This window comes from Pleurodeles waltl, chromosome 9, assembly GCF_031143425.1.
Source record: "Pleurodeles waltl isolate 20211129_DDA chromosome 9, aPleWal1.hap1.20221129, whole genome shotgun sequence".
In the NCBI taxonomy this organism is placed as follows: domain Eukaryota; kingdom Metazoa; phylum Chordata; class Amphibia; order Caudata; family Salamandridae; genus Pleurodeles; species Pleurodeles waltl.
The window spans coordinates 1,174,706,032-1,174,721,969 of NC_090448.1; the positions used below are offsets into that span (position 1 = coordinate 1,174,706,032).

Here is a 15,938-nt window from a genome sequence, read left to right on the forward strand (position 1 = left end):
TTGTACAGCCCATCATAATTACTTACACCACTGCCTTGAATCCAACCATCTAGTGTTTTCACTGAGTAGTCTACAAAGTCAACCCAGGTCTGGCTCGAGGATTTTTGAGCCCCCCTGAATCTAATCCTATACTCCTCAGTGGAGAATCCAAAGCCCTCAATCAGGGTACCCTTCATGAGGTCATAAGATTCTGCATCTTGTCCAGAGAGTGTGAGGAGTCTATCCCTACACTTTCCTGTGAACATTTCCCAAAGGAGAGCACCCCAGTGAGATCTGTTCACTTTTCTGGTTACACAAGCCCTCTCAAAAGCTGTGAACCATTTGGTGATGTCATCACCATCTTCATATTTAGTTACAATCCCTTTAGGGATTTTCAACATGTCAGGAGAATCTCTGACCCTATTTATGTTGCTGCCACCATTGATGGGTCCTAGGCCCATCTCTTGTCTTTCCCTCTCTATGGCTAGGATCTGTCTTTCCAAAGCCAATCTTTTGGCCATCCTGGCTAACTGGATGTCCTCTTCGCTGGGGTTATCCTCAGTGATTTCAGAGGTGTTGGTCTCTCCTGTGAGGGAACCAGCATCTCTGACTATTATTTTTGGAGTCAGGGTTTGAGGGACCCTGTTCTCCCTAGATAGGACTGGTAGGGGGGAATTTTCCTCCAAGTCACTATCTTCTTCTTCTGAGTTGCCACCCTCAGAGGGGTTGGCCTTTTCAAACTCTGCCAAAAGCTCCTGGAGCTGTATTTTGGTAGGTTTGGGGCCCATTGTTATTTTCTTTATTTTACAGAGTGACCTTAGCTCCCTCATCTTAAGATGGAGGTACGGTGTGGTGTCGAGTTCCACCACAGTCACATCTGTGCTAGACATTTTGCTTCTAAAAGTTGGAATACTTTTTAAGAATCTACAACTGGTTCTAGAATCTAATTCAAACTTTTACAAACTTTTAAACTCTAAAAGAAATGCTAAACAGGATCTAACACAAGGCCCTAGCAGGTCTTTTAAGAATTTAGAAAACTTTTCAAATTGCAAAAATCAATTTCTAATGACAATTTTGGAATTTGTCGTGTGATCAGGTATTGGCTGAGTAGTCCAGCAAATGCAAAGTCTTGTACCCCACCGCTGATCCACCAATGTAGGAAGTTGGCTCTGTATGGGCTATTTCAAAGTAAGGAATAGCATGCACAGAGTCCAAGGGTTCCCCTTAGAGGTAAAATAGTGGTAAAAATAGATAATACTAATGCTCTATTTTGTGGTAATGTGGTCGAGCAGTAGGCTTATCCAAGGAGTAGTGTTAAGCATTTGTTGTACATACACATAGACAATAAATGAGGTACACACACTCAGAGACAAATCCAGCCAATAGGTTTTTGTATAGAAAAATATCTTTTCTTAGTTTATTTTAAGAACCACAGGTTCAAATTCTACATGTAATATCTCATTTGAAAGGTATTGCAGGTAAGTACTTTAGGAACTTTAAATCATAAAAATTGCATGTATACTTTTCAAGTTATTGACAAATAGCTGTTTTAAAAGTGGACACTTAGTGCAATTTTCACAGTTCCTAGGGGAGGTAAGTTTTGATTAGTTTTACCAGGTAAGTAAGACACTTACAGGGTTCAGTTCTTGGTCCAAGGTAGCCCACCGTTGGGGGTTCAGAGCAACCCCAAAGTCACCACACCAGCAGTTCAGGGCCGGTCAGGTGCAGAGTTCAAAGTGGTGCCCAAAACACATAGGCTAGAATGGAGAGAAGGGGGTGCCCCGGTTCCGGTCTGCTTGCAGGTAAGTACCTGCGTCTTCGGAGGGCAGACCAGGGGGGTTTTGTAGGGCACCGGGGGGGACACAAGCCCACACAGAAATTTCACCCTCAGCAGCGCGGGGGCGGCCGGGTGCAGTGTAGAAACAAGCGTCGGGTTTGTAATGGAAGTCAATGGGAGATCTAGGGATCTCTTCAGTGCTGCAGGCAGGCAAGGGGGGGGTTCCTCGGGGAAACCTCCACTTGGTCAAGGGAGAGGGACTCCTGGGGGTCACTCCTCCAGTGAAAGTCCGGTCCTTCAGGTCCTGGGGGCTGCGGGTGCAGGGCCTCTCCCAGGTGTCGGGACTTAGGATTCAAAGAGTCGCGGTCAGGGGAAGCCTCGGGATTCCCTCTGCAGGCGGCGCTGTGGGGGCTCAGGGGGGACAGGTTTTCGTACTCACAGTCTTAGAGTAGTCCTGGGGTCCCTCCTGAGGTGTTGGATCGCCACCAGCCGAGTCGGGGTCGCCGGGTGCAGTGTTGCAAGTCTCACGCTTCTTGCGGGGAGCTTGCAGGGTCCTTTAAAGCTGCTGGAAACAAAGTTGCAGCTTTTCTTGGAGCAGGTCCGCTGTCCTCGGGAGTTTCTTGTCTTTTCGAAGCAGGGGCAGTCCTCAGAGGATGTCGAGGTCGCTGGTCCCTTTGGAAGGCGTCGCTGGAGCAGGATCTTTGGAAGGCAGGAGACAGGCCGGTGAGTTTCTGGAGCCAAGGCAGTTGTCGTCTTCTGGTCTTCCTCTGCAGGGGTTTTCAGCTAGGCAGTCCTTCTTCTTGTAGTTGCAGGAATCTAATTTTCTAGGGTTCAGGGTAGCCCTTAAATACTAAATTTAAGGGCGTGTTTAGGTCTGGGGGGTTAGTAGCCAATGGCTACTAGCCCTGAGGGTGGGTACACCCTCTTTGTGCCTCCTCCCAAGGGGAGGGGGTCACAATCCTAACCCTATTGGGGGAATCCTCCATCTGCAAGATGGAGGATTTCTAAAAGTTAGAGTCACCTCAGCTCAGGACACCTTAGGGGCTGTCCTGACTGGCCAGTGACTCCTCCTTGTTATTCTCATTATTTTCTCCGGCCTTGCCGCCAAAAGTGGGGGCCGGGCCGGAGGGGGCGGGCAACTCCACTAGCTGGAGTGTCCTGCGGTGCTGTGACAAAGGGGTGAGCCTTTGAGGCTCACCGCCAGGTGTTACAGCTCCTGCCTGGGGGAGGTGTTAGCATCTCCACCCAGTGCAGGCTTTGTTACTGGCCTCAGAGTGACAAAGGCACTCTCCCCATGGGGCCAGCAACATGTCTCTAGTGTGGCAGGCTGCTGGAACTAGTCAGCCTACACAGATAGTCGGTTAAGTTTCAGGGGGCACCTCTAAGGTGCCCTCTGGGGTGTATTTTGCAATAAAATGTACACTGGCATCAGTGTGCATTTATTGTGCTGAGAAGTTTGATACCAAACTTCCCAGTTTTCAGTGTAGCCATTATGGTGCTGTGGAGTTCGTGTTTGACAAACTCTCAGACCATATACTCTTATGGCTACCCTGCACTTACAATGTCTAAGGTTTTGTTTAGACACTGTAGGGGTACCATGCTCATGCACTGGTACCCTCACCTATGGTATAGTGCACCCTGCCTTAGGGCTGTAAGGCCTGCTAGAGGGGTGTCTTACCTATACTGCATAGGCAGTGAGAGGCTGGCATGGCACCCTGAGGGGAGTGCCATGTCGACTTACTCGTTTTGTCCTCACTAGCACACACAAGCTGGCAAGCAGTGTGTCTGTGCTGAGTGAGAGGTCTCCAGGGTGGCATAAGACATGCTGCAGCCCTTAGAGACCTTCCTTGGCATCAGGGCCCTTGGTACTAGAAGTACCAGTTACAAGGGACTTATCTGGATGCCAGGGTCTGCCAATTGTGGATACAAAAGTACAGGTTAGGGAAAGAACACTGGTGCTGGGGCCTGGTTAGCAGGCCTCAGCACACTTTCAATTGTAAACATAGCATCAGCAAAGGCAAAAAGTCAGGGCGCAACCATGCCGAGGCATTTCCTTACACTATACTCCTCAGTGGAGAATCCAAAGCCCTCAATCAGGGTACCCTTCATGAGGTCATAAGATTCTGCATCTTTTCCAGAGAGAGTGAGGAGTCTATCCCTACACTTTCCTGTGAACATTTCCCAAAGGAGAGCACCCCAGTGAGATCTGTTCACTTTTCTGGTTACACAAGCCCTCTCAAAAGCTGTGAACCATTTGGTGATGTCATCACCATCTTCATATTTAGTTACAATCCCTTTGGGGATTTTCAACAGGTCAGGAGAATCTCTGACCCTATTTATGTTGCTGCCACCATTGATGGGTCCTAGGCCCATCTCTTGTCTTTCCCTCTCTATGGCTAGGATCTGTCTTTCCAAAGCCAATCTTTTGGCCATCCTGGCTAACTGGATGTCCTCTTCACTGGGGTTATCCTCAGTGATTTCAGAGGTGCTGGTCCCTCCTGTGAGGGAGCCAGTATCTCTGACTAGTATTTTTGGAGTCAGGGCTTGAGTAGCCCTGCTCTCCCTAAGTAGGACTGGAGGGGGGGAATTTCCCTCCAAGTCACTATCTTCATGCTCTGAGTTGCCACCCTCAGAGGGGTTGGCCTTTTCAAACTCTGCCAAAAGCTCCTGGAGCTGTATTTTGGTAGGTTTGGGGCCCATTGTTATTTTCTTTATTTTACAGAGTGACCTTAGCTCCCTCATCTTAAGATGGAGGTAAGGTGTGGTGTCGAGTTCCACCACAGTCACATCTGTGCTAGACATTTTGCTTCTAAAAGTCGGAATACTTTTTAAGAATCTAAAACTGGTTCTAGAATCTAATTCAAACTTTTACCAAACTTTTAAACTCTAAAAGAAATGCTAAACAGGATCTAACACAAGGCCCTAGCAGGTCTTTTAAGAATTTAGAAAACTTTTCAAATTGCAAAAATCAATTTCTAATGACAATTTTGGAATTTGTCGTGTGATCAGGTATTGGCTGAGTAGTCCAGCAAATGCAAAGTCTTGTACCCCACCGCTGATCCACCAATGTAGGAAGTTGGCTCTGTATGTGCTATTTCAAAGTAAGGAATAGCATGCACAGAGTCCAAGGGTTCCCCTTAGAGGTAAAATAGTGGTAAAAATAGATAATACTAATGCTCTATTTTGTGGTAGAGTGGTCGAGCAGTAGGCTTATCCAAGGAGTAGTGTTAAGCATTTGTTGTACATACACATAGACAATAAATGAGGTACACACACTCAGAGACAAATCCAGCCAATAGGTTTTGTTATAGAAAAATATATTTTCTTAGTTTATTTTAAGAACCACAGGTTCAAATTTAACATGTAATATCTTGTTTGAAAGGTATTGTAGGTAAGTACATTAGGAACTTTGAATCATTTCAATTGCATGTATACTTTTCAAGTTATTGACAAATAGCTACTTTAAAAGTGGACACTTAGTGCAATTTTCACAGTTCCTGGGGGAGGTAAGTTTTTGTTAGTTTTACCAGGTAAGTAAGACACTTACAGGGTTCAGTTCTTGGTCCAAGGTAGCCCACCGTTGGGGGTTCAGAGCAACCCCAAAGTCACCACACCAGCAGCTCAGGGCCGGTCAGGTGCAGAGTTCAAAGTGGTGCCCAAAACGCATAGGCTAGAATGGAGAGAAGGGGGTGCCCCGGTTCCGGTCTGCTTGCAGGTAAGTACCCGCGTCTTCGGAGGGCAGACCAGGGGGGTTTTGTAGGGCACCGGGGGGGACACAAGCCCACACAGAAATTTCACCCTCAGCAGCGCGGGGGCGGCCGGGTGCAGTGTAGAAACAAGTGTCGGGTTTGCAATGTTAGTCTATGAGAGATCAACGGATCTCTTCAGCGCTGCAGGCAGGCAAGGGGGGGGCTTCCTCGGGGAAACCTCCACTTGGGCAAGGGAGAGGGACTCCTGGGGGTCACTTCTCCAGTGAAAGTCCGGTCCTTCAGGTCCTGGGGGCTGCGGGTGCAGGGTCTTTTCCAGGCGTCGGGACCTAGGTTTCAGAGAGTCGCGGTCAGGGGAAGCCTCGGGATTCCCTCTGCAGGCGGCGCTGTGGGGGCTCAGGGGGGACAGGTTTTGGTACTCACAGTCGGAGAGTAGTCCTGGGGTCCTCCCGGAGGTGTTGGTTCTCCACCAGCCGAGTCGGGGTCGCCGGGTGCAGTGTTGCAAGTCTCACGCTTCTTGCGGGGAGTTGCAGGGGTCTTTAAAGCTGCTCCTTGAAACAAAGTTGCAGTCTTTTTGGAGCAGGTCCGCTGTCCTCGGGAGTTTCTGGTCGTCGTCGAAGCAGGGCAGTCCTCAGAGGATTCAGAGGTCGCTGGTCCCTTTGGAAGGCGTCGCTGGAGCAGAGTTCTTTGGAAGGCAGGAGACAGGCCGGTGAGTTTCTGGAGCCAAGGCAGTTGTTGTCTTCTGGTCTTCCTCTGCAGGGGTTTTCAGCTGGGCAGTCCTTGTTGTCGCAGGAATCTAATTTTCTAGGGTTCAGGGTAGCCCTTAAATACTAAATTTAAGGGCGTGTTTAGGTCTGGGGGGTTAGTAGCCAATGGCTACTAGCCCTGAGGGTGGGTACACCCTCTTTGTGCCTCCTCCCAAGGGGAGGGGGTCACAATCCTAACCCTATTGGGGGAATCCTCCATCTGCAAGATGGAGGATTTCTAAAAGTTAGTCACCTCAGCTCAGGACACCTTAGGGGCTGTCCTGACTGGCCAGTGACGACTCCTTGTTATTCTCATTATTTTCTCCGGCCTTGCCGCCAAAAGTGGGGGCCGGGGCCGGAGGGGGCGGGCAACTCCACTAGCTGGAGTGTCCTGCAGTGCTGTGACAAAGGGGTGAGCCTTTGAGGCTCACCGCCAGGTGTTACAGCTCCTGCCTGGGGGAGGTGTTAGCATCTCCACCCAGTGCAGGCTTTGTTACTGGCCTCAGAGTGACAAAGGCACTCTCCCCATGGGGCCAGCAACATGTCTCTAGTGTGGCAGGCTGCTGGAACTAGTCAGCCTACACAGATAGTCGGTTAAGTTTCAGGGGGCACCTCTAAGGTGCCCTCTGGGGTGTATTTTGCAATAAAATGTACACTGGCATCAGTGTGCATTTATTGTGCTGAGAAGTTTGATACCAAACTTCCCAGTTTTCAGTGTAGCCATTATGGTGCTGTGGAGTTCGTGTTTGACAGACTCCCAGACCATATACTCTTATGGCTACCCTGCACTTACAATGTCTAAGGTTTTGTTTAGACACTGTAGGGGTACCATGCTCATGCACTGGTACCCTCACCTATGGTAGAGTGCACCCTGCCTTAGGGCTGTAAGGCCTGCTAGAGGGGTGTCTTACCTATACTGCATAGGCAGTGAGAGGCTGGCATGGCACCCTGAGGGGAGTGCCATGTCGACTTACTCGTTTTGTCCTCACTAGCACACACAAGCTGGCAAGCAGTGTGTCTGTGCTGAGTGAGAGGTCTCCAGGGTGGCATAAGACATGCTGCAGCCCTTAGAGACCTTCCTTGGCATCGGGGCCCTTGGTACTAGAAGTACCAGTTACAAGGGACTTATCTGGATGCCAGGGTCTGCCAATTGTGGATACAAAAGTACAGGTTAGGGAAAGAACACTGGTGCTGGGGCCTGGTTAGCAGGCCTCAGCACACTTCCAATTGTAAACATAGCATCAGCAAAGGCAAAAAGTCAGGGGGCAACCATGCCAAGGAGGCATTTCCTTACACATGCCAAGGAGGCATTTCCCTACACAAATCCATCCCAATAAAAGCAGAGAAAAAGGATAAGATTTTTCTGGATTTGCCTGCCGCGCACCGCCTAGTGGTTGTGGCCAGAATTTCTACTACTTCATCCAAAAACTAAAAGGCATTTTGTCTGTATTCCTTTTCTACCTCGGTTGCTGCTGGGCCTCGACAGAAACCTACATTTGGTGTCACCTTGTAATGTCGTACTTCCTCCAGATGTTCTCACCTTCGGTCGCCATCTTCAGATTTTTTTTTTCTTTCTCCTCCCATCTTCCTGGAGGAGGTGAGGTCGGTTGCTTGTGAATCCAGAAAATTCTTCAAGCTGCAAAACTACACCTACATGTAAGAAACTACATTTTGCAGTGTGAATCTTTTCTGGATTCCTATGCTGTGCTTTGATTTCAAAGTGTTTTGTAAATAAATGTCTTGGCACCCTCTGTCCCACTTGAGCCTCCTTGTTCATCTGAATATCAATGCAATAATGTTTTTGTAAACGTATGCACTGATGACCACGTACGCTGCTGCCATGCAGATTTCTTCTAATGGAGTATTTGACATAAAAGCAATGGTTGCACCCTCTTTCCGTGTTGAGTGAGCTCCTGGTGCTATTGTTAATGCTCAACTGCATAGGTGGAACATAATTATTTGTGCAATCCATCTTGCTATTGTGATCTTTGTAACTGGTTTCTCCAAGTAGCTGTTTGAGAAAGATACAAGCAATTGCTGAGTTCTCCTAGCGTATGTAAAGGCTCTTTTAGCATGCATCTTTGGATTTTGAAAGGAATTTGAATCGACTGGTTTATGTGAAACTGTGCAACCACCTTTGGTATAAACTATGGATCTTTTCTCATGTCCTTGTGGATTTGCGCAGGGAAGTGATGGCTACTAAGAAAGCAGTCATTAGAGAAAGCACCTGTAAAGTAGCCTTGTGTAGTGGCTCAAAAGGTTTCTTTATGAGTTGTGTAAGAACTAAGTTTAAATTCCATGTAGTTCTAACCTCTTTGCACCCTCTAAGAATCTTTTAACCACTGGCGCTGTGGAGAAACCTTTCCCATTTGACCTGTTGTATAGGCCACAATTGCAGCCAGATGGACCTTTAAAGATGCGCATGTTCGACCTTCTTGTAACAGGTGTGTAAGATATTTTGACACTGCGTTTTCCCTTGTGATCTTCTTGCCCATTTTATTTTTAACACACCAAACGGTGAATCCTTTTTATTTTGCCATTTGACATTTTCTTGCTAGTTGTTTCCTACCTTCTCTCAACACTGCTATCGTCTTTTCCAGTATCTTCATGTGCCTCAATTCTACGTCTAAGTCTTCAGGAGCCATGCCATCAGCTCGAAGTATTCGGGTTCTGGATGCAGTACTTTTCCATTGACAGCAGATCCTCTAGTCTGGGAAGTATTAGGAAGGTTTGCTGTGCTAATTGTTCAATTTCTTAGTACCACGTCTGTCTTGGCCACTGAGGAGCAATTAAAATCAAAGTCATGTGACTTATTCTGCATTTGTTGATAACCTTGTGTATCAAGGTAATAGGTGGAAAAGCGTGTGCAAATGTTCCTGACCAGTTTATCTAAAGGGCATTCCCCTGAGACTAAGGGAGTGGCTGCCTGGAGGAAAAGTTCTGGCATTTTGCGTTTCAATGGGTTGCAAACAGATCTATTGTTGGTGTCCCCACACATCTTCAAAATCCTTTGCACCACCTTATGATTGAGCTCCCATCTGTGTGCACGAGGCTTACCTGCTCAGTTTGTCTGCCTCACAACTTTTTCAAAGGGGTGGAGATTGAGTCCACCCCCGTCTATTTATGTAAAATGTTGCTGTGTTGACTATTTGAATTAGTACTTTTTTTTCCCTGAATGTGTTTCTGAAAGTCTTTCAATGCTAGTAACACAGCCTGTAATTCTAGGAAGTTGATGTGTGACCGTATCTTGCTCCCTCCAGATTCCTCATAATTGGTGTCCCCAAATGAACTCCCCATCCTATATGCGAGGCGTCTGTGGTTATTGTTACTGAAGAAGTTGGTTGCTGAAAGTCTTCCGTATACAGTGTTCTTTCTGTTGAACCACAGTTTCCCCCTACACCTTCTGTGTGACAACCACTAGATCAGGTGTCTCCAACCAGTAGATCGTGAGCTTCCAGTAGCTCCCAGACCCCTTCAGAGTAGCTCACAGCCTGGACTTAATTTTTAAATAAGCACAGGGTCAGAATTTTCCTTTTAAAGTTAAAGGAAGGCTTTCTTTCTTTTACAATATTATCACCAGGCTGCAGATAGCAGGAACTGATAAGGATCAGTGCTGGTGTCAGATTTATGTCCCAGGGCACAGAGGTGAAGAACTGAAGCATTGAGGTATTTAACTCTTAAATACAAGTCCTTGTCAACTAAATATTGGAGGTGAGAACAAATTGGTGGTGTTTCTCAATGCTTTTAAATCAGAGAAAAGTAAAATAAAAAGGTTGCTTATGATTAAGTAAACTTTTCATTTTAGTTTACTAATTATTTTCCAAAGTGTTGCATTTACAAACATGTAAGTCTCCTGCTGTCAGTGGCCATACTAATAACCGAATGGGAGAAATATAAAGTGAAGAAAAATGTTCCACAACATTAACATTTTTGTACTTTAAATTCCTCCCATTTAAAAAAGTGGTTGTATGATTGTGTTATACATGGAACGGTGCCACATATGGAGAAAGGCATGTCCTGTACCACAAGTACATACAACACAGGTTGTCAGTTACCCATAAGATATCCCATTCACATGCACACGTTTATACATTCCCAAAGACTACGTTCTTATTGACACACGACATCCCTGTCAGTGCCCCTAGTTAAAGTATTTTGTTCAATCCATAGTATCTGGCTCTTTGGACGTTAGGCTTAAAGTCAAGGAAACTGGATGTGGGGGTGTCTGGTCATAATGAACGAGTTCTTTAGTTTTTAGTAGCCCATGATGATTTTCACTGATCAGAAGTAGCTCTCACTGCAGAAAAAGTTGTAGACCCCTGCACTAAATCTTCCCAACTCCACTGCTTGTGAGGATTGAGTTTGAATGCACCCTTGGATTGGTCTCATATGAAGTCTCATATGGGATCACGGGACTGCTTGATGCCATCTTTCCCAATGGTTTCCTCACAGTCCCCACTGTCAGACCTTGCCCCTTTTGGTAATGGAGAACTTCTTCCAGGAAGGACTGTGTCCTCTTTTTGCTTTGGAACGCTTTCCCCTAATTCAATCTTGCCCCTAAGAAAATCGTCTCCTGTTATGGTTCTGCAGATGACTTCTCTATGTTTAAAGAGAAACCTAGAGAGTTAAATTTCTCCATCAGTATTAGAATGTCCTGCTTGCATCTGTGATAAGTGTGTGTCCTTATTAAACAATCACGGACGTATGAATACACATGAATACCCACCCTTCTGAGATGTTCTGCTACTGCAGTTAGGCATTTTGTGAACACTCTTGGTGCTCACTTTATTCCTAAGGCTAGTACCTTGAATTTATGTTTTCTCTCTACCACAAATTTTAGATACTTTTTGTGCTTTGCATTCAGAGGTATGTCTAAGTAAGCGTCCTTCAAATCCTTTGTTGCCATATAATCTCCTTTTTGCAACTGTGGAATAACTTCCTGTAAAGTTGTCATCTGGAATTACTATATCTTTATACACTTCATGATGAACCTGAGGTCTAGAATTGGACACAATGATCCATCTATCTTTGGAATTAGGAAATACGTTGAGTAATTTCCTTTGTTGATTTCTTGATTTGGGACCTGTTCTATTGCTTGATTGTTTAACAATTCTCTGACCTCCTTGAGAATTCGATCTGTTACCTCCTTTGAATGTGTCTTCTTCTTTGGCCCTCTTGTTGGGGGCAATTTGTCTAGTTATATGCAATATCCGTAATGTATTTAGTATCCATTTGTCTGAACTTATTTTTCTCCAATCCTAAAGAAAATTCTGTAGTCTTCCACCTACTGATGTACGGTGTAGGTATTGTAAACTTTTTATTTTTCCTGTGTCTGATGGTTTTGTGACCTTTATTGGTGACGGAATGGAGTAATTTACTTGTGGGGGTTGTACCTCCTCCAGCTGACTGACCTCTTCTTCTTGTTGTTCTTCCACGAAAGGAGCCCCTTCTGTGTTGTTAGTACTGCCAACCTTGTTGTGATGCTGAGGTCTAGGCAGCACTTTGAAAACTCTTATGAGACTCCTGCCTGAAATGTTCCCCTAGAGGCTGTTCGCCTTGTTGCGAAAGGCCCCCTTCAGTTTCCTCCCCGAAGCTGCAATGCCCCCATGGACTTAGTAGTTTCATTGTCCTTTTTTAGTTGGGTGAGGCGTTAATAAACTGCATTTCCAAACAACTGCTGCCCATTAAATGGTGTATTTATTATGTTTGCTTAATCCTCTGGCTTGAAACAAAATTCTTAGCCATGAACATCTCCTTAAAGTAACCACCATCATCAATTGGCGGCTAGATGTGTCCACCACATACAGTGCAGATTTTAAGCAAGTGTTTGCTATGCTTTTTCCACTCTCTACCAGATGAGTCGCCCTCTTTCGTTCTGTTCTGGGAGCTGCTCCATTAGTTCTCCTATCTCTTCCTAATGCTAATGTGTAGGTCTATTGAGCAATGTGTTGGTAATTTGCAATGCACCATTGGTTTGCCGCACTCCTCTCCATCCTGTGGCTCACAAGCTCCATCCTCTTACTCTCGGACCGGTGGTAGCCCCGATGTAGATGGGATGTTCGCCCTCTATTTTGCCATGGACGTTATAATGGAATCAACTGGGATGGTACCCTTAAAGCATGCAGGGTCTTTTGTTGAATTTTTTTTATTTGTTCTCTGCCCTCTGTGTTACTGCTCTGCAGGTTGCTGGTCCTTAAAGGCTTCACTCCCTTGATCAGAATGCTTGGTAGCATGGGGAGATAGGGATTTCTTGTCTGTCTTGGCATCAGAGACATGATTTGGGTTTCTCCTCATCCAGTTGAGCATTAAATCTTTCTGCTGCATTTTAATCACCATATTATAAATGCCAATATCATCAGGGGAAGAGGCTTTGGAAGAATACGTTTGCACCTCTTCCTCTGGGGAATCCCCCTCCAAATCTTCCCATTGCATCTCCACATATTCACCTTCCCTCGAAGGTTGATCCATTACCTGTTCCTCCTCTTCCTCTTGAGGCTCTGGTGTAAGTCTTCGACTTCGGTCTCAGAAACTTCTTTCGACCTTGAATCCTGTGGTAGAATTCTTAACCCTCAGACTTTTGCTGAGTTCCTTCTTTTTCTGCCATTTCGGGCTCAAACCTCTTTCTTTTATTTCCCATGTCGAGGGCTTTCTCTTCGGGACTAGTCGTGGGAAGAACCCTCCTTCGCTAACTGTTCTGAGTTGGAGCTTCAGTGAACCTTTGTACATCGATGTGCCCTTCCCGTTTTTTGTTAACAAGTCTTTTTTCAAAGTTCCTTCGAGGGTTCCGCAGGACTCCTTTTCGTAGGGTGCGCTGGTAAGTGGCGAGCATTTCAACGCCCTTTTGTGGCCACGAGTCTGTTTTTTTTGGACTTGAGCACCTTAATGGTGGTGGCAGACTCTTATCTCCTTCTTGCTCTTCTTCGGCTGCTCTTCCTTGACCTCGATGATCTTACGATCAAACTCTGAGATCTCTCCTTCTGCTCCCTTGGCTACAATTTCCTCCTCCTTGCTGGAAAGCCCCAGATCTTGCAGGGATGTTGTTGACTTCTCACCTTCCACTGAGTGAAGGGCCATTCTTTGATCTCACCCTCAGAGTTTTCGGTGTAAAAACGGCCCAGGCATTACAATCTTTGCTCCGGTGGTTGATTGGAAGGCGGAAGTTACACATTGGATGTGTGTCCTGTGCGTACTTGTGATGGCAATTCTTGCAAAATTGAAATTGTGTTTTCTCCACTAAGCCGCGCGGGGAGCCCCCATCCCCCCTGGCCTGGGCATTTTCGGCCCTCCATCGAAGTATTGTCGATTTTTCACCCTTGCTCTTCCTGTTTTTGCCAAACGCTGTCAGTTGATGAGTTTCTGTTGCTTTCAGTAAAGTTTTTTACCACTCTTTTCGCCGCTTCTTCAGTTTTCCTACGAGCTGGGGACGTCTCTGCACAAAAATAACAAAAGAACCAACAACAAAAAACAGCCCCAACGGCAGAAAAAAAGAATCTGAAGATGACGACCAAAGAGAATATCCAGATGAAGTAGGATGACTGCACAAGGAGACACGAACTGGTGGTTCTGACGACGCCCACCAGCAAACAGAAAGGGAAGACAAAGTTTTTTAGATTTTTTATTAAACAGTAAAAATTCCGTACCCAACCACTTAATGGCAGAATAATGCACCGCATGTGAATCCAGAAAAGATTCACGCTGCAAAATGGTGAATGGGTAATGTACTTTGTCTACCATGAATCTTAGGAATTTCGTATCTGTTGTTCACTATCACACGGAGTATGCATCTTTGAAGTCTATTGTTGCCATATAACACCCCCCTCTGCAGATTTGATATCACCTCCTGTAATACTAATGAGCTTGAGGGACTTGTCTAGTTTTGGGACCAGAAGGTAGACTGAGTAGCATCCATTTCCCTTTCAAGAACTTTTTATTTTGCGTTTTCTGCACGGTTTCTCCTTCCAGGATTCGGGGGCATGCCATAAATAATATCACATATGTTCCACACTGAAATATTATGCATCCTAACTTTTGGGCAGCAAGGTGTGCTTTGGGGTGAATTATTTCAAATCAAGCGGATTCTGACAGGTCTAGGCAGCAGGGTTCGAGCTGCTGCTGTCAGGCTACCCAGCTAGGCCGGAAGCCATCTTTTCCCTGTAACTGCAGGTCCACAAGTGGAATTTAACTTTACATGCTACAGATGTACTTTTGCACCACATACTATGGCCTGATAGGAAACTTAAATGTGCCAATCGGGGGTTCAAGCCAATTTTGACATGTTTCAGGGGACTTGCTCTGGGCAATGGATAGCAGTGTCCCAGTGTTATTTAAAGATTATCAGTGGGCAAGGACCAAAAAAAAAAAAAAAAAAAACTGGGAGTCAACATCCAAACAAGAGGTCACTTTGCAACATACATCTATGTCTATATCTATATCTTAGTAGTGAACATTTTGTAATGCAGCTAACAAATACAAAATACCAACAGTGAAGACTAAAATCATGAATATAGAGCTTCTGCTCACCTCATCCTCCCCATTTGGCTTGAGATCGACCGCTGTAAATCCATACACCCGGGACGAGGGGCAGAACTGGAAGTTCAGACTGCAGGATACAGAAAATAATGTTAGTTTCCATACTCTAATCACTCGCATATCTTCTTGCTATCTAGCGCATGCACAATCTACTCTTCTTTGCCAACGCCTGGAGCTGTTTCTCTAATGTAGCCCATATGCTGCAAGACGTTTTGGTACCTTTCTGCAGCTTGTCCGCCCTCTCCACATCCATCATTGCCTTCTCTTGTTCCCTGCGTGACTCCCATTTTACTATCAACATCTGATATGCCTCGGATTAGTAACTAAGCTTCAACAGCCAGCCTGTGAGCCCCATATGCTTCATGCACCCACTCTGCAACATCTGCTCTCTGACTCTCAGGTGTGGTCTTACCCCAAGTCCTCAATGCTAACTGTTGGGCCGGACCCTGAAGGGTTCTTTAGCACCAGCTCTTGCAGTTTAGTGTTCTTTTCATCCTCCGACAGACACTTGTTGGATAACACGTGTCGCCTCTTGACTGCCAGATCTTTCATTTCCTTCAAGAAGTGGGCACGGTGGGGGTTCACCAGCTCAAAGTCCTCCCAAGTCAAGATGCCCTGGAACCATGCTGGTGGTTTGGGCTTGGGCGGATCCAGAATGAATTCTGACTTGGAATCTTCTTCAAAACTCCCAAGCGATAAGGAGTCATGGCCTTCTTCCGTGGAGGCCTCAGACTGGCTCTCCATGCAGTGCAAGTCCCTATCCCCTCTGGACTCATAGATTAGTTTGCTCATGTTGCTCTTTATGTCCCCCATGCACATGAGCTTAAAGAAAGGTTTAGATATGGGCAGATCCACAAGGCGGTTGTCCTGAATACACTTGGCCAGAAAAATGCCCAAGAAGTGGAAGAGTTTGGTTATTCTGTCCAGCTCGTCACTGTCCTGCGGGTAAGGTGCTGTGAAGAGTCCACACGACCTCTGAACATAGAAACCAGGTGGCTTCCAACCCCCTCCAAGGTCAACCTGTTAAGGTAAGAAGGTAAATTAAATACATTAGAGAAGGAAGAACACAGATTATCTGTTGATGCAACAGTAGACAGTTAACATGAATACCAACCCTTAGAACACAAAGGCAGCGACCACCATGCCACAAACTAAATATTACAAGCTAAACCCTTTTGGGATTAGTTTTCAATCAAGCAC

At 45.9% G+C, this 15,938-nt stretch overlaps 1 protein-coding gene across 12 annotated transcripts in view; it reads right to left on the reverse strand.

Moving 5' to 3' along the window:
- Window positions 1-15,938, reverse strand: part of HECTD1 (HECT domain E3 ubiquitin protein ligase 1) — a 352,555-nt gene that overhangs the window by 39,871 nt on the left and 296,746 nt on the right. For all 12 annotated transcript variants that reach the window (XM_069209073.1, XM_069209084.1, XM_069209083.1 and 9 more), the window contains 2 exons: window positions 15,151-15,758; window positions 14,730-14,808 (listed from right to left, as the gene is read on the reverse strand). In XM_069209073.1, coding sequence (XP_069065174.1) covers window positions 14,730-14,808; window positions 15,151-15,758 — 687 coding nt within the window. The remainder of the gene's footprint in view (window positions 1-14,729; window positions 14,809-15,150; window positions 15,759-15,938) is intronic.